The sequence below is a fragment of the Theropithecus gelada genome, chromosome 3 (assembly GCF_003255815.1).
Source record: "Theropithecus gelada isolate Dixy chromosome 3, Tgel_1.0, whole genome shotgun sequence".
Taxonomy (NCBI): Eukaryota; Metazoa; Chordata; class Mammalia; order Primates; family Cercopithecidae; genus Theropithecus; species Theropithecus gelada.
Genome location: NC_037670.1, coordinates 152,485,767 through 152,504,468, shown reverse-complemented (window position 1 = coordinate 152,504,468; position 18,702 = coordinate 152,485,767). Strand labels below are relative to the sequence as shown.

At 41.6% G+C, this 18,702-nt stretch overlaps 1 protein-coding gene across 1 annotated transcript in view; it reads right to left on the bottom strand.

Annotated features, from left to right (window-relative positions):
- Positions 1-18,702, bottom strand: part of SND1 (staphylococcal nuclease and tudor domain containing 1) — a 437,130-nt gene that overhangs the window by 179,705 nt on the left and 238,723 nt on the right. Inside the window, exon 14 of the mRNA XM_025379159.1 lies at positions 4,000-4,072. Within this exon, the coding sequence (XP_025234944.1) occupies positions 4,000-4,072 (73 nt within the window). The remainder of the gene's footprint in view (positions 1-3,999; positions 4,073-18,702) is intronic.

The window sequence follows — 18,702 nt, the reverse complement described above, 5'->3', positions numbered from 1 at the left end:
CAGGCTACAGCAAAAACAATAATAAACCTAAGATAAAGAACAGCTGAGAAACTTGAGATAAAGAACACTGACATGCATATTCCAACTTTTTCTGTGCTGGTGAGGGAGGGAACTGAGACAGGATCAATGAAAAACAAAACCAACTAATAATGAAAACACAGATGTATGAAGTCAAGTCACCACAGAACCATCCTTCAAATCAAGTAAGACCTAGTACCAAGTCAGTCAAATTCTCAGCTGGTTCTACACACTCTGGAACATTCTGGCCTGAAAGGAAACCAGATTATGATAGAAATGGCAGCAGTGGCTGGTACTTCTAATAGCCCAGTACCTATACTGTGAAAAATTGGAAATAACAAAAAAACCAGTAATTTCTTTAGGATCTAAAGTACCAGCTTGGGAGTATGTAATTTTCTTCCTTTAGTGGTTACCCTAAAAATAGGTGTAAGAGATGCAGATGGGTCAACATACACATACACACACACACACACACACACACACGTATTTATTTATTTTTGGTAGAGATGGGGTCTCACTAAATTGACCAGGCTGGTCTTGAATTCCTGAACTTAAGCAATCCTCCCACCTCGGCCTCCCAAAGTGCTGGGATTATAGGTGTGAGCCACCACGCCTGGTCTAGTGGGCCAAGTTTTTATCAAAGCCTTAGAGAAACTGGGGGTTCATTCAGTTGGTGTTATATGCAGATGTTCTGCCCATCTTACGGAAAACTCAAAACTCAGTTGACTTTGACATCAAAACCCATCTGTAATAACAAACAAGAAGGCCGGCTTATTTGGCCACTACAGAGGCTGGTAACTTACCCTCCAAGGCAAGCCATCAACCTCACACTCCTGTGCTTAGATGAGTCACTTCCAACCACATGCAATCAGCCAAGCAGGTCTTGCATTTGCTAGGTCTTCATACAAAAGCATTTTAACGCACTCTGACCCTTACTCTGTGAAATCATTTTTTAAATCTGTGAAATGTGAAATCATTTTTTAAACGGCAGGAGAAGAGATAATGGAAAAGGAAACTCAACTCCTAAAGATGGAGGCAGTTGACACTAGAACAAAATTACAGGTTATTTGCCCCACCATCATGATATAATCTCTTCCATACAACACATTTCTTAACAGTGTTTAGGAGACAGAATGTGCACTTATGTATGTCTGTTTTTTCACCAATGATGTGTAGTGGGATGGAGAGGAGGGTGGTGAGAGGTATTATGCACAAACAGCAGTTCATTGTAAATTATTTCGGCAGCATATTGCCTACACTGTCAGCTCAACAAAAACTTCCATTTATCATGGCCTGCAACTAAGAGGGGCATCAATCTGGGGCAGTAGGTAACACAGTTAAAGATTAAAAAAAGATTAAGAAACCTCTGTGAAACCATTACGTATATGTACATTACATTGTCTTTTTCCCTGTTTATTCTTCATCTGGCTGTAAGCGTTTGCCCATCTGACCCCACACCTGTCCCACAGACAGCAAAATTGCCAGCATGCTTCAGGAAGCAGAAAACCCATACATCTCACTTAAATGGAACAAGGGCACCCAACATACACACAGACTTAACACTGTGATGGAAAGAAGGGAAGGTTAGAAGGTGGGAGAAGACAAAACTCTTCTGTTAAAGAGGGCACAAAAAAGTTGCAATCTTAGGTGAATAATTTGCGATTCAGGCAGACAAGGTCATATCTGACATCCATTTAAATCCAACAGCTTTTTCACTTTCAGTCTCCCATTTGCCCAAGCTTTACTCTTTTATGTGGTGACTGAGAGAAATTTAATTGGCATTTATGTTTAAGAGCAAACCAATCCTCCAATATTGAGACAGAAAAGATAATAAAAATTGTTATGAAACTGAGCTAGACTTTAAGGGGAAGTTGGTGGGGTAGGAATAAAAGTAAATAAATAAATGAAGACACGTTTCACAAGACCCACTGCTAATGACAACAGAAATAAAGGAATAAAAAAAGCATCAGAAATCACCAAGGCAGGAGGCAGCATAAGATTCAGAGACAGCAATGAAGATATTTAGGACACTACATTGAGGGGTACGGAGAGGACAGCCCTGAGACCGGTGTGCCTGAACCTCAAAACCTCCTTAGAGTTGCTTCACCTCACTGCTGGTGTTAAATGAGAACTAGAAATGAAACTATCCCTAAGGTTGAAATCAGCCTCTGGAAGGCCCTGGAGTATGGGCCCCACATAAGCTTTTGGATGGGCATATTTGGCCCTTTGTGTAGAAGGGTTTTCATCGCATTTTCCAAACCATTTGTAACTTTTTTCTCCTGCTGATGAATCGCCAAAAATTTGTCCTTTTATTACTATAACAGCTTTAACAGCTTTACTAAAAGATCAATATTAAGGAAAGCATTGTTGAGAATGCCGCACACATACATAAAAATATTAATAATATATATGCAAAGAATAACTCAGCTGGGTAAGTTACACAGAAAATAGGCCAAGTAAGATCGCACTGGGTGAGTCACACCTGTTAAAAATGAACATTAGCAGATACACCATAGTTACCTGTGGCTCAAAGGCCATTAGCTACAGGTTTCTGGGCTTCTCAGGATTCTAAGCCACAAAAAGTGCATATCACTTTACTTCACCAACTTAACAGAGGCCCCAGCCTCTAGACTGAAGTCCAGTTAATGTGTTATAGGTAACATTGTTTAACCTATAATCTGTAGTGACTGGTTATACAGAAAGAAAAGCTCAACAGAGTCCCACTGTTTAAGATGAGCAGGGGACCACTATACCCAGACAAGGGGGAGCCTGCCAGACACATTTGTAGCAAGCAATCACCAGGAGCAACAGAAAAAGCCTCAGCCAGGCCTGGGCACACCACATAACAGGAATATAATACACTCTGATTCATCACTCCTGCAGCCTAGGCTGAGCTCTAGCACTTTTGTTTATACTAGTATTTTCTTCTCAGTGCCCAAGGCAAATTCCCTGAGTGCCTAAGCTAAGATTTACCAGCTCTTCCTCCTTCCATCTCCCCTGGGCTTCATCTCCCCTGGGCATCTTCCCTATGCATGGCACAGACCTGAACCTCTCCTTAACCATTAGTGACTGTGGTGTTGAAATGGATGGTGTATGTCTCAGCAATAGAGTGCCTTTCCTGGCCACCTGATCAAAATCAGCACTTACACCACTCACTATCCCCTTGGCCAGTTTTATTTCTCTTCACAGTAGTTTTCGCTACCTGACATTGTAACTGCCTCCCTTTTCCACTTGAATGTAGGGAGTTCAGCAGTTTTCTTCATTGTTATATTCCTAGTGCTTAGAGCAATTCCTGGCATACAGCAGGCACTCAATAAACACTTATTGACTAAATGAATAAACTATCTCAACTATCAAACGGATCTATTCAGCCAAAGAGACCCTAAACACTCAAAGGTAAAGTCCTTACAGCTAAAGAATCATTTGGACACAGCCTACTGGGAGCTCTAAAATATTGGTGCCATTGATTCTTCTTTATTATCTATATGTATTATCTCAAAGGATGTTCATACATTTCTCCATTCTGTCCCACTCACAGGCAAGCAGAGGAACAAGAGGTCATGAGGAAATCATGATGAATTCATATCCTTCTCCTGAAACCTATACTTGACCTTTTGCCACTAAGACTTCCCACTCACAGCAAGAACTGGACAGGGGTTTTAAAAAGAGGCAATTTTATTTTAATACAACTGAAAAGAACTACCTTCCAAACTCAAAATACAGTAATTAAAAATGAAAAAGCAACATAGAGACAGTTCAGGTAAAGAAAAAGAATGAAGTTAATTCTGCTTTTCCAGATTATAAAACAGGCTCCCTATAGATACCTAAGTAGATGCCCCAGGCAGAGGGGAAAAAAAGTCACAGTCAGTGACTGAAAAGAAGCGAGCTAGAGAAAACACATAAGCTGAGGTCCTTCAGCAAATATGCAGACACGCTCTTGAGCCTCTGAGCCACACAGTTTGATTCAGGGACTCGACTCACCCCAGATATATCTGCGACACGGTGGATAGGCACTTCCTTCTTGCTATGCAATCCTTTGCCATTCTTAATAGCTCTGTTAAGGAAGAAGAGAAAAACCGATTAAAATAAGAATCACAATGGGAAGGGGTAGGAGGGTGTGAAAATGAAGAGAGAAGTGAGGGTTGTTGAAGTGGGTATGTATGACTACCCAAGTCACACTGTACAGTGCTGAGTAGCCAGTCCGTGCAAGAGGATTTGGTGGAGGGGGGATTATAAAGCTGCTCTTCTCTTAAGCCCAGTTACCAGCACGTGGCTGCCAGTTTCCACTAACAGTGTACTTAGTAATCAGAGGGCTCCCTCACTTGTTTCCAAATTAAAGGCATTGTTCCAGGCACAAAAGAAGAATCAGTTAGAGAAGCACATGCCTAAGAAACAGAAGTAATAACGTTTCTTCTGTGTTTAATCACATGAAACATTTTAAATGCAAAATATGTGGCTAGTGTTCCAATTCTAATGGAAATAAGTTCCTCCCAGGTAAAAAGATAAGCTGCCCTGAATGCAGCAATACTGTAGAGAAAAGTTATTTAACAGTAGGAAAAAAAATTAGCAAATGCTACGTAACTGACATTAAGTCTCATTTTCAATCAGTCTCAGCTATAATAAGAGGAGATTTAACAGGGAACTCTGGGACTCTGCCAAGCTCAGACATGGGTTGGTTTGCTCTAATCACCCAATCCTCTGAGTGGCAGCTCTGGGGACAAAAGCCTATGCCTCACTAGGTATGATCACTGGTATAACAATGAAGGACCACAGAATAAAAACTGGTGAATCACTTGGTCCGTACACTGTTGTATAAGGGCCTTCTTGTATACCGCCAGCCTGCAGACATAGCAGGGAAGAGTTCTGAGCTTAGAGATAGAGAACTAGGGATTAGGGGATGTTCCTACGAATCTTATCTATGGAGACTTGACTTTTTAGGGTTTTTGAATTCCAGAGGAAGTGTTGAGAAAGCTGCCCAGCCCAGGGCCAAATGTCAGGGACCCTCACACTGTCAGCCAGATTTTCACTTCTTTCCTTTCAGGAACTCACTCAAGGAACACAGGTACAGGACACACTTCTGCAGGCGTTACTTTCAGGGTCATCACTTTCTAAAGTAAACCCTTATAAGCCAAATTGGGTGGGTATTGCTCAGTGCTAGGTAGAATAGTCATATTTCTTTCACACTTGGGCCTTTATCACCTACCTGAGCCCCCTTCCTTCATCCCAGGGGATCTGTCCCTCATTCAACTAATTTGAAATGCTTCTGATTCAGAAACAACAAAAGTTTACCTAATATCTAGTTTCTAATCCCTGATATGGGCAAGTACTGAGTTAATAAAATAAAAATCACAGCCTCTCTCTCACTCTGATCTGAAATGCTAACTGAAAGACAGCACTTCCAAGCTCCTTGAATCCCGTGGCTCCTTCTGAATTTGAATCAAGGGCTTCAACTTTAGAAACTGTAAATGGGGCCAGGTGCAGTGGTTCACACCTGTAATTCCAGCACTTTGGGAGGCCGAGGCGGGCAGATCACTTGAGGTCAGGAGTTTGCGATCAGTCTGACCAATATGCAAAACCCTGTCTCTAATTTAAAAAAAAAAAAAAAAAAAAAAAAAAAAATCAGGCTGGGTGCGGTGGCTCAAGCCTTTAATCTCAGCACTTTGGGAGGCCGAGGCAGGCGGATCCCAAGGTCAGGAGTTCGAGACCAGCCTGGCCAATATAATGAAACCCTGTCTCTACTAAAAATACAAAAAAAATTAGCTGGGTGTGGTGGCAGGTATCTGTAATCCCAGCTACTCAGGAGGCTGAGGCAGGAGAATTCCTTGAACCCGGGAGGTGGTGGTTGCAGGGAGCCGAGACTGCGCAACTACACTCCAGCCTGGGGGAGAGACTCCATTAAAAAAAAAAAAAAAAAAAGTCAGCCAGGTGTGGTGGTACGCACCTGTAATCCTAGCTACTTGGGAAGCTGAGGCAGGAGAATTGCTTGAACCCGGGAGGTGGAGGTTGCAGTGAGCCAAGATCACTCCACTGCATTCTAACCTGGGTGAAAGAGCGAGACTCTGTCTCAACTAAATAAATAAATAAATAAAATAAAATAAAATAAAATAAAATAAATTGTAAATGGGTAAAAATATTTCCCTTTACAATTTCCTCTAGTGATTTACCATTTAGGGATCCTGTTAGTGGTCAGCAACCAAGGCCGATTCTCAAGCTTTGCCCCTCACCCCTTGGGATTTGCAAGCTACCAGCGAAAGACTAGAGGTTGGTGGCTAGAAGCCAACTAACAACCCAACTCTTCCACCTCCCAAAGCCCTGCTTACATCTTGCATGTCCTATTTCTATAACCTCCTCTGCCACCAACAAGCTCTCCTTATTTTGCTACTGCAAATTGGAAGGAGCAGCCTTTAAGATCGAAGCTTCTGTGAAGCAAGACAAGCTCTTTCCCACCCTGACCGTACCTTACCTCCTTCAAGGCAAGGCCTGCAAAGCATTCTGCAGGTCCTCTGGGGCACTAAATGCCTACAGCCTTATCCTTTAACAACAAGGACAACCAAAATAAATAGATCTGTTCTGTAAACAGACAGGTTCAAGTTAGAGCACTGCTGAAATCGTGGCCTTTCCTGGGGCTGGAGAACATCTCACATGCTTTGGGAAAAAAAGAACAGGGCCTGAGCAGTAAGTTAGAAAGCAAAGATCCTCAAGGCAAAAGCAGTGAGGTGGGAAACTATAATTCTGCTTTCTTTCTGTGACCACAAAGTAGCTCTGTGCTATAAGCAGAAATCTAGGACTTAACCAAGACTAAATACGCTACCAAAGAGGAAAAAATTAACATCAGAAACCGGAATACGTGGATAATAGTGTACATATGACATTTAAAACAATAACACCAAAACAATGCTTTAAAATTGTCTTAGTATTAATATTATTCATGTTCTACCCTGTTTCTAAAAAGCATATTATTGGATACGTGTTTGTGTTCTGGCATAAATTTTGGGAAAACGTCCAAAGACAATTTTTTCACACTTAAAATATTATCATTAAACTCGACCAACTTCTGGCACATTCAAGAGGCAGCAAGAAAGTAGCACTGTACCGTCATATATGAACCGAGAAGTAGTGCTTATTTTGTTAATTCTTCGTAAAAGAGAAGCAAAGTTCAAAGTTAACAATAGGTAGTTAATCACTAAATTCAAATATGCCCACCTAGGAAGCACTCTAGCCTCTTAGCAGCATACTAGACCCAGGCTGCCAAGTGGGAAGGATCTGTGAGAAAAGAGCAGAATAACCTGCGGCAGCACAGGTCTCCTTCCCTGTGCGGAGGCTGCTTTGCTTCTGGTTCCCACACTGCTGCAGGAATGTCACTGAGTGAGCCATTTCCAAAAAACCTCCCTCTGCTTGTCACAAGTCTGATGCCACAGCAAGAGATTCTCCACGACAGAGTATCTGGGGGAAGTAGGAATTCAGGAATCAATATCACAGAGGAGAGGAGCAAATGCTGAGGGGAGGCCTGCCACCGCTATCTGCAAAGGGAGAGTACAACTTTATTCCCGGCTACGAGGATACATGACATGGAGACCCAGGCTCTGCTGAAAACAAGGTGTGCTGCCTTGCTACCCCCTCTCAGTGGGGTTCTCCTTTGCATCTCACATAACCCAGTTTCTCTGGGATAGATTTGTGGAGCTCTGTCTTTGCGACGTGGGAAGGTAGGCAGACCGCAGGCTGGCTTCCACTGTATCTGCTCCACAGAGCAAACACTAACTTCCGCTCCCCACACTGCCTTTCCCTGTGGGCCTCAGCCACAGCTCTGCAACCCTTTTCATTAGGCAAGGAATGAAACTCCTGACTTTTAAATTTCTCCTGCTGTGTCTGCTTAATAGTGGCTTCTCACAAAGGCAGGCTGGTGTGCAGGCCAGCCAGGAGAAAGGAAGCAGTGGGACAGAACATAGCCTACTCCTCTCAGAAGCTTTCTTCTCCAAGATGCAGCAGTACAAAGACAGCAAAGACTACCAGTGTCAATAACGGATAAACATCACCACCAGTCAGGGAAAGTAAGTATATATCTGCACACATGCCAAGGAGTGGCAGGGCGACAGAAGGATGAACAGTCAGCTTTCTAGGTTGTTTCTAGGAGCCACAGGGCTGTATGGTACTACAGGGTGGGAAGATGAACTCTATTCAGACCACTGGAAAACTCTGCTTTCTTTAAACAGCAAAGTTTGAAATTCTCACATATTAGCTGCTGCTTTTCCTATAGAAGAAAAAACCTACAACTTTGCAAAGGCAGATGACATTTTTGCAGGGAGATCATCTCCATGGCCTCAGCACCAGATTAGAACCTGCATACATTTCATGCCAAGGAAGAGTCTGCTCTTAGGTTTGCAGTCCCTAGTTCATCCAGAAAATTCCAAGACCAATGCTCTCCAAGCTGGATGTCTGAGCACCACAGTAAAAGTCCCTCCCGTGCCAACGAACAGGCCTTCATCTTACTGCCAATTCAACGATGGTAGGTTGTTATTCTGAACAAACATTTTTGTCAGCTTACAAAGAAACTCAAAGGATTTATGGCTAGATCCAACCTTATCACAATCATAAAATAGTTATCACATCAGGAATTCTTAACCTGGGGACATAGTGAGCGTTAGCTCGGATGCTAGAAATATCTCTGATCCACCCTAAAGTATCTGTGAATTTTTTGAGGGAGCAGGAGCTTTCAACAGAGTTTTACAAAAAGAACTACTTTCATACATGAAAGAGATCTAAAGAAAATAAAATGATAGAAAGCAGAAATGACATGCAATAGGTGGCAGGGAGATGGTGGGGCAAGGAGGCTACAGAGCTGAGAGAGATCAGGACCCCTGAACACGTCTCCTCATCTATAACTTCCTTTTAACAATGCTTTCCTGGCAAGCAGGCTCCATGATGTCTCTTCACTCTGCTTTTGCTTTACCCCTACGTCCAACATTCTTCTTTCATAATTGTGCTCACTTGGCCCTTTTGGAACCCTCTTGGTCTAGGCCCTCACCCAGGGATATCTTAACTAAATTCATTCAATTCCTTTTGAAGCTACACACACTTTGACTGAATACTGCACACCATTACCACATCACTTCTTAATAAAAATCGACGTCATCATTTTCCTCCCCTACTTATACCCCAAACAAAAGACAACTAACCAGCTTGTGAAATCAAGTGGAAATTCTCAGACTTGGCTTTCATGGGTCCTGACCATGTGGCCCCAGTTTACGTATCCACATGATTTCCATGTTACCCCTAATCCAATTAGGCCCATTTCCTTCATGCCCCCTACATGCAAGTAATTAATTATATGTGTCCCCTGGGCTTTTGCTTTCCCCTTGATTCCACTTGTCGTTCTAGGTCAACACTACAGTGAAAAGAGTATCACCTATCTGTAGCCACAACCTCACTACAATCATAAAATAGTCGGGACAACAGAAATTTGTAACCTGGAGTCCTAGGTGAACTCCTTTGAAATGACAGTATAATTTGTGTGTGTGTGTGTGTGTGTGTGCACGTTGTGTGCAGGTATCACTCAGTTCAGCATGTAATTATAAACTGCAACATATGACTTCCAAATTGTTTCATGTGTTAATCTTTATTTCTGTATCTAGACTACAGGTCCCTTGAGGGTTTGTATTCTGCCCCTAATGTTTATTATAGTATTTAACAGACAGCAATCTTTCCATAATTATATAAATGCAGGGCCATCTAATTCAATTAAAGTGTGCCAAGTAAAGCTGAACAAATGCTTGGTAACTGACTGATTAATGCGGAATAGTGAAAATATTTCAAATTGGAGACAGTGACAATGCCAAAGTGACTGTAGGGCAAAACAATGAGGTTTGTTGGCTTTCCTGGATGCACAGTTTCATGATCTATGCTCCAGGGCAGAAGCAGCTAAAGACTGGCCTCTGAGCAGAAACAGAAGCAGAGGAGCATCCAGAACAAAAGCATCACATCCCACATCAAGTCTCCCGGAACTGCAGGAGATGGGCAAGAATCTGATTGGCAGTGAGTGGGAGAAAAGCTTGACCACTGTAAACAATAAAACAGAACCAAGTAGCAGGATTGTAAGGAACACCTACTAAATAATCAAGGACAAATGACTCAGTAGGAAGAAAAATTAATTCCAACAGAAAAGATTAAAAGTAGAATAAAGAGTAAAAAACTTGGTAAACTTCCGAAGCACTTCTCATTGTGTTTTGGGTCACATTGAGGAATATGGTTTTTCAGCATGAACCAAATACAGATATCAATGAAACATGGAAGCAATAAACAATTCTTTCGGCCTTTCTCCTGGTTCCTTGGCAGCTTGAAGAAGCGACAGGGTGGCGCCACTCAGAAAACAAGATACAGAGCAAGAGCAGGTGCAAAATGGTAGGTGGGGGCACTAAGATTATACAGCTGCATTTTCAACAACAATGAGAACTACTGATGAGAAAGACAGAAAAGATTGAGAGTGCATAGACTGGAAATGAGGAAATTGAGTCTTACGGTCAAGGGGAGGTGGGCGGACTAATGAGTCAGTAGGTATTATGAGGCAGTGAAGCAAATAACAAAGAACTCTAGGTCATCATCTCATCTAAAACTAATATAAGGAAGGAATGAAGACACATGCTATTGTGCTGGGTATGACAATGGATCTGCAGTGGCAGGTAAGGGGGAGGAAAGGGATTATGAACTCCAAGGCAGAGAACAACCAACTCAATGCTAGAGACAAGGTGAACACAGTTGCAAACTCTACTATCCCAGATTAGGATCAAAGGAATATTAGAGCTGGGCAGTAGTGGCTATGAGCAGTCTAAAGTCTTCTTGAGAGGACAGGGCCTCAGGAAGGTAGATTACTCAAAATGGCCTCAATGACACTGATTTTATAGTTTTTGCTGTTCTGATTACAAAGTCTGCCAGAAAAAAATTTCAGGAAACAATGACTCATAATCCTATTTCAAGAAAAAAACACCCTTTAAGCACCACTTTTAATAGGTGCACAGGAAATCCATCATATATGAATGTATGGTTCAAAATTTTCATCAATTCCCTGCTGTTAGATATTTATGCGAATAGTTCTACTACTATCGATAATGCCATGAGGAATAACTTCTAGAGAACCTTGCCAATTACTTCCTTAGCATAAGAAACTGCTGTCATAGGGCAAGAAACTGGCATTTGCTTTCCATCTCCCTTCACCAAGGCAAACCAAACAGAACATGCCTTCTCTCGTGGACTCTATTTGTGGATAACCCATCAATTTGGGTGCTCCTTTCCCTAAGAATCCCAACTACCCACAAATATTCTCCACGTTTGTAATTATATTTGTAATTATTTACTTGTTCACCGAAATCACTAGATCATGTGTTTTTGTTTTTACTCCCAAAATACCTGATAAAATACTTGTTACATAACACAAACACATCAGTTACAGAAAACTTTAATGTGTCTTTTGATTGAGTGAAAAGCAACAATTCTGTGACAATGTTCAGTTTGGAAAATGATTTTCTAATGTGAGCTACATTTATTCTGACTTACTGGAAAAAATTCATTGCCATACCCCAGAGATCTGGCTCTCTGACCTTGATGTAAAAGCAAGAGCAATGGGAAGTAATCCTTCTCAACTTCTGGGACCAAAGTTGGAGGGTGCTGGCGGGGGGCAGAGTCAGAAGCAGCTTAGGATAAAACAGAAATGCATAAGGAAGTTTACAAGAAACTTAGATGTAAAAAATCCTGCAAATGAAAGAAAGCTATGAAGCGGATTTCCCATTCACAAGCAGTTATAAAATTCTGTGCGTTGATGTATCAGTGACTAATTATTCGAACTATAGTCCTCCTGAGAGATTTCTAAGGATTAGAGCAGAAGCAGGATAGGGATATGCCTAATAGAGACTCAGCTCTCCGACCCACTCAGCCACCTGAAGCTGCAGATGAGCCAAAGCAAGCAAGCACTGTAACACTCAAGATGATTTCACATTAAATTAGCCAAGAGCTGGTGGAGGCTACTCAGAAGGAATCGAATTAAGGAGCCGTGAACTTAGAGTTTGAGGAAGGGGGAAAGAGACAGGAGTCAAGGGGAATAAAGAGCTGGGACATACTATAGAAATCCAAACCTCGTCCATTCCATGCCTTGTTCTCTGTTACTTATAACCACGACCGTAATTCCAATTACAATGAAGATTAAATGATCAATCTTCCATGAAAGGGCATACACTTTGATTCATTTTACAATGATCAGGGACTGATTAGGGCAGTGCTTCTCAAATTCTAGTGTGCATCAGAATCACCTAAAGAATGTGTTAGACTGCAGTGGGCAGGGTGCTGAGAATTCACATTTCTAACAAGTTTCCAAGCGACAGTGATGTGGCTGGTCTGAGAGCCACCGATTTAGGGAAGCAAGTTTTAACACATTCAAGAAAGTCAAGGGTCAAGTGTTATCACTTTATTATTACAATTCATTTTGGATTGAAATGATATTCCCAGTACAAGAACCTTCCAACATATCAAATATTTTGGGTTGTGTGAAAGAAGCAAGAGCCTCTTAGCCAAGGGGAGAGTAAGATGGAAGAAAACAGACAAGTGGCTCTGGACAGATAAGTGGTCATAGCTGAACCTATTTTGGGGGATGGGAGTGGGGGAAGACACAATGATGGCTAATTCATGTATGAAGTTTAGCCTAGAACAATGTCCTCTTTGACGGAATACAACCAGTGTAGACTAATGATTACAGAACAGAGCCAAGGAGGACTGCTTTCCAGCAGTTCATCATCCACCCATGATCTGCAGGACTACCCACAGCTTGCTAGTCAAGACAGGAGATAAAGCTAAAGGGTGCCAGCTATACTCCAGCCCCTCATGAATCATAAAGAAAAGTCTCACAACATGAGTTACGTCAGAAGGAACTAGGGGTGGGGAGGGAAGAGAAGGATGGGATGGAGGGAGTGAACAGATCCTCTTAATATCCTGAAAGAGAAAACTATTTGGAAATGGAGACATCATACAGCTCTCCAGAAGTGGCCATTTGTGCTGCCTTAAATGCAGATTGATTACTGCTATTTGGATGTTGAGTGCATCATCTTTTCTGAAGAAAGGGAAAAGCTAAATTTCCCCACATTCAGCTGCATCGTCAAATCACTTCCCAACACCAGCTCTTTTAATGCATTTTCCTGTTATCACATCCACTTGCAAAAACTGATCTTCCCTACTCCCCAACAGTGAAACCCTCCACACTGACACATAATGACATGTGCTGAACCCAATTAGCAACCTCATGACCCTGACACTTAACTGCAACCCCAAAATGTAGGGTGGGATGTGCATTTCCAAAGTTAAAAAAGAAAGGAAGCCATTAGGACATTTAAGAGAAAGGCCCGTCTCCTCCTCTGTGCTGGCTTTCAACCCGTACTGGCTTGATGTAATGCAGAGAGTGAAGAGGACAGTCGTAAGACACCCAACTACTGCCTCCTATGATGCTTGAGCTAAAAATCCAACAGTACCCTGGTGTTACAGGAATCTACCATTAAACTTCAAGTAAGAGCTCTGTTTTTCACGGTATTCAATAGGTTCTACTTTTATTCAAAAAGAATTTTCACTTGTTGAGGTCATTAGATCGAAAGTGAGAAATCTTGGTTTATTTAAAGCCATACCATTAAACTGTTGAGAAGGTAAGAACAGAGGCTGGATAGAAAAGATGAATTTCAGGAGGATACTCTTATGGGACCATTTAATAGAAATGAGAGACGGAATAAAAAAGATGTAAGGCAAGTAGTGTTAAAAATAAAGAGGGAGGAAAGAGGAAGGGCTAAGAAAACAGGTAAGAAAAGAGAAGAAATAGGAAAAACAGCAATATCCAGCAGTACTAATAAAAGTATTTAGTGCCTGTCCCTCTGAGACTGTATGCTTTGTAAAGAGTTGAGTCTATTATCTTTTTTGTTCACCACTATTATCGCCCATGCCTGGAACCCAGGATACACTCAAAAAACAAACAAACAAAAAGGAATAAAGAGAAGAAATGAATACAAAGCCATCACATGCAACACAGACCAGCCTTGACCGCTGTTTCTGACAGAGGAAAGATATGCTTTCTTGGAGAACTGATTAACCCATATAATCTACACTCTGTGATAGGATATATCAGTTTTAAAATTTCAAAACACATAAATTCAATGCCAATTGTCTAAACAGACTGGTATAGAAATGAAATTTGCTTATCAAAACATTTAACAAATCACAATAGTGTCAAACCAATATACTAACCTCTTTCATTTCAGAGTCCGAAAATTGTATCTTTTAACTTAGCAACAAAATGCTGGCAAATAACTCTTCACATTCATTCATAACCAGTATGTGAATGCCAGTAAAACTGAAGACACAGATATGAAGGACCTGTCAACAGTTTTTTCTTTTTTCTTTTTTTTTAAGGCACAAGTCCCTTTTTCCCTCCATTTATTGAAATTTTATGGAAAAACTTCCCTATAAATCAGAAAAAAGGGAGAGCTTCTCTAGCTAAGTCCAGAGTGGAAGACCAAGACCATTTCCTTCCCAGTGGTCTTAAAAGCACTTCATTCAATGGAATTGCAAAATATTTGTACAAGTCACTGCTACAAACATGTAGAACTTAGAAAGCCCACAGTGGCCCCCATTAACTGCGTCACCAAGAGAGATATGCAATTAATACTGAATCTCTCTTAATAATGGCCAGGGATATTGGTTTAAGAAAGAAAGAGTTTATCAATCTGTTTATAGCTTTTTGACCAAAGTCTGTGACAGAAATGCCAGCGCAGATTTCCTACAGGTTCAAACACAGAAGCCTACAATATGAGGGCACTGCCAATCTCACTAAAAAAAGCAAGAGACTGGTCCTTATGGCGTTTGGAGTTCAGAGATTGGAGATGTAGAACACAGCAAGGCTGGAGTGCTGGTTTTTCGTGTTTTAGAAAGAGAGTTTGCTGAATCAGAAAAATGAGTCCTTCAGGGGACTGGGAAGAGAAGTAGCCAAGGCGACGCTGAGATGAGGGCAGGTTCACACTTGCCTCTCAAAGATGGATGACAACACCATGGTTTTCTAAATCTGCAGTGTGCCAGGCAAGAAACAGAATACACATGAAAAGATAAGTGAGAGCCTGCCCTTTTCTCTTCTCCTGAGATAACCCTAACCTCATTATGTATGACCAGAATGAATCTAAATTCATTTAAATCTGCTCAGACACTAGGTTGTTCAATACAATTGCTTTCCTACAGTCAAGCCGGAGCATCAATTTCTTTTCTGAATATATACATCGGATCTTGAAATTGCAAGTCTTAGAATTAAAAGATACCTTAAAGGAATAAAGCCCCAACTTCTGAACTAACATAACTTCTGTGTTTTCCTGCAAAGAGCCAGATTCTAACAATTTCTAGGAATTCTTAAAATATTACATTTTAAAATAAAGCTACTGGTAGCATCAGAAGATGTACATAGATGATATCCCCCATGTCTAAAGAAAACACAGCACACAGCCACGCTTTGATCAGACTCTAAACATTACCAACTCATATTCAGTGTCCATAACACGCTCAACAAAAGCTCCACTTGGAAGACATCTAGCATGATGACGAAATTCACATTCTGGCCTCTCCAAAATAAAAACTTGGATGTGTTACACCAAATACATAAAATAGAGCATATGAAAGATTTTTATGACACTTCAGAAAGTAAAAAGGGTCCCGGTAATGACTCACTATCTTGGAAATACCGCAGAAGGATATAAGAAATATTCCCTGAAGAAGTTAAAAGTTCTGCCTAAAGTTAGGAAGACTCGTCAAGACTAGGCATATGCAGCAGGCCAGCTAACCGAGAAACACTAAAACAAAAAGAGGAACTGGAAATGCAGAAAGTCAATATGGGAATCAAACAGGATCATGCAGAACAGAAATAATGTTTCACACTCTAAGGAGTCCATATGATGCTTCTAAAAAGTGAGACCAAGTTCAGGAGTGTCACAGAGAAACTGTGGGTCAGCTGCACCTAAATTCTGAGTGGGGTGAAAAAACAAAAAACAGAAGATACACACACTGGAACTCTCAGAACTGTAGGACAACATCAAGGGCTTTTCAACAAAGCCTACGAGATAAACAAGGCCTGAGAGTATATGAGAAAACGCCAAAACCTTATCTTGCTAGGACACAAAGTAATGAGGGAGGGGGCAGCTGATGATAGACAACGGAGCTGGAAAGGAAGGCCAAAAGGCCGCCTTTTGGGAATGTGAGGTTTATTTACCCTTTAAACAAAAAAGATGTGGCTTCCTCTAGATGGGTCACATATTTAAGACATAATGAGGGTTTCCCAGAACAGAGAGGCACCTGAATAAAGGAGCCCTGAAGGGTCAGCTAACTGAACAGAGCTGCTGATGTGGTAGAGTTTGTTTCTATACAGGCAGGTAGATATGCTTGAAAGCAACAGGCAAACTGCAAATTGGTATTCTTCTTTCCCCTCTGTCTCATTTGGTCTCCCAATGAGTGCCTACCGCATCACTCCCTGAGTGCCCATGAAATGATATGAGAAAGGCTGGCAGATCATATCCCTTTGCAGAGGAAGTAGGGGCTTCAGAGCCCTGAGAAAGCTCATCAACTTCTAGGCAGGCAGCAGTGCTGACCTAAGTCAGACAAGTTTAACGGGCTGCCCTTTCCCCAAAGCTTACAATGTTTCTCTGAAAGTACTAATGGCCAAGCAGTGCACTGGAAAGCAAAGTCAACAGAAGAGCACTCTGTACCACTGCCGATATCACCAGCAATAACCAGGGTCAAAGAAGTCTGTCGGAATTGACATCTTGGTGGGGAGGGACAGAGCAGAATGATGCCTTGCCACCTGACCCGTCTATTATTTACCTAAAGAGTGTCAGAACGAATGACTGATATGAATGCGGCATATGTTATGAATCTGGCCTTTGCCAAAGCATTAAATACAGTGCCTTAAGAAATTTTGCTTGAGAAATTAATTCAGACTGGCTTGGCTCAGTACATAATCGCTGAAGATTAAGAAGTGGCTGAAGGATGATAAACAAAAGACAGTTAAGTGACAGTCTGTGCAGTGAGAGACCTGGGGGTCAACACCAAAGCCATTCTTCTTTAGGGGTTTTATTCAGGACCCAGAAAAGGAGTAAACAACTCACTAATGAGATCTGCAGAGGACACGAAGCTGGGAGGTAGAGAAAAATGCATTGACAGGAGTATAAAATCTCAAAGCAGAGTTCAGCTAGAAAAAATACAGCTAATCTATCTAGGGGAAAACAACCCTAAACTCAGATAATATTCAATACCTGGCTGGAGAAGGGGCAGAAGCCGCATGTGAAAGAGCTCTGATAGGCTGTAACGTGAGAGAGGCGAGAAGAATGCTAAGGGAACACAGGGAATGTGTCACAGGAGAACGAGGTGCTTCAAACTAAAGGCAAACTCAAATAAGCCAGGGTCAGGACAGAGGTGGTCTTGAAAAGTGGTCAACTTCACCATTTTCAAGAAAGGGAGGCTGCAGTGAGTCATGATTGTGCCACTGCATTCCTGCCTGGACACGGAGCAAAACCCTGTCTCAAAACAACCACAGTCACCAAAACAAAACACCAGAAACATAAGGATGGGGATTCTGCACTGAAAATCTTTTTTAATGGCTACAAAACTACCATTCCTATCTAGCAAGCATTCTGATCTTTCTTGAATCTGACTTCACCCTCCTGGGGGTTAGCATCGAGAAGATGGCACTAGGCTAGCATCCTGGGGCTCACTGACAAAACTGCTCCAAACAAAAATTCACTCACAGTTCATGCTGAGTATTTCTTCCCATTCTGTATGAGGCCTGTATTTCCTTATGGCAATACCTCATGGGCATAGGGAAGTGGTTAATTCTCTCCGTTTACTCAACCTGCAACAGTGCAATGACCCTGAAGCCAATTTTCTCACCATCCAGTCTGAAGGCAATTGCTCAACACAATTATCTCTAGGCAGCTCACTGCCTTAGCAAGCAAGCATCTTGTTACATTACTTCTGCACAAAATAAGCACTGGACTAAAAAGGCTGTTTTCATCTTAAAACCTAAAACTTAAAAAATTTCACTATCTATGAATACTCATCAAGTATTATAGCACAACATGGCTATTTCTAACAGCATAATAAAAGAGCTTATTCCAGCCTCACTTTCCAGAGCAGCCCTGCAAATTATTTTCATGCTTACCTGCCTGTCAGAATTACATATTCACTGGTGGCAGTGTGAAGCCTGCGTGGAAAATACAACTATACATTCCATTATACTGCTGAGGGCTCCTGCTACTCTGGAAATGCATAACCTGTTCTTCAAGTTACCATCAGATTGGGCTGAATAAGCCCAGCATGGACCCACCCCTCAAATCCCACGGATAGTTTAGTAAGTGTTCCGTTTCCTACTGGAGCTGGATGATCAAACAGTACCAAGTTTAATAATCCAATTAAAATAACGGGCAAAATATTTGAATAGACATTTCTCAAAAGAAGACATAAAAATGGCAAACGGGCATGTGAAAAGGTGTTCAACATCACTGATCATCAGAGAAATGCAAATCAAAACTACAATGAGATATCATCTCACCCCAGTTAAAATGGCTTATATCCAAAAGACAGGCAATAAATTCTGGCGAGGATGTGGAGAAAAGGGAGCCCTCGTACACTGCTGGT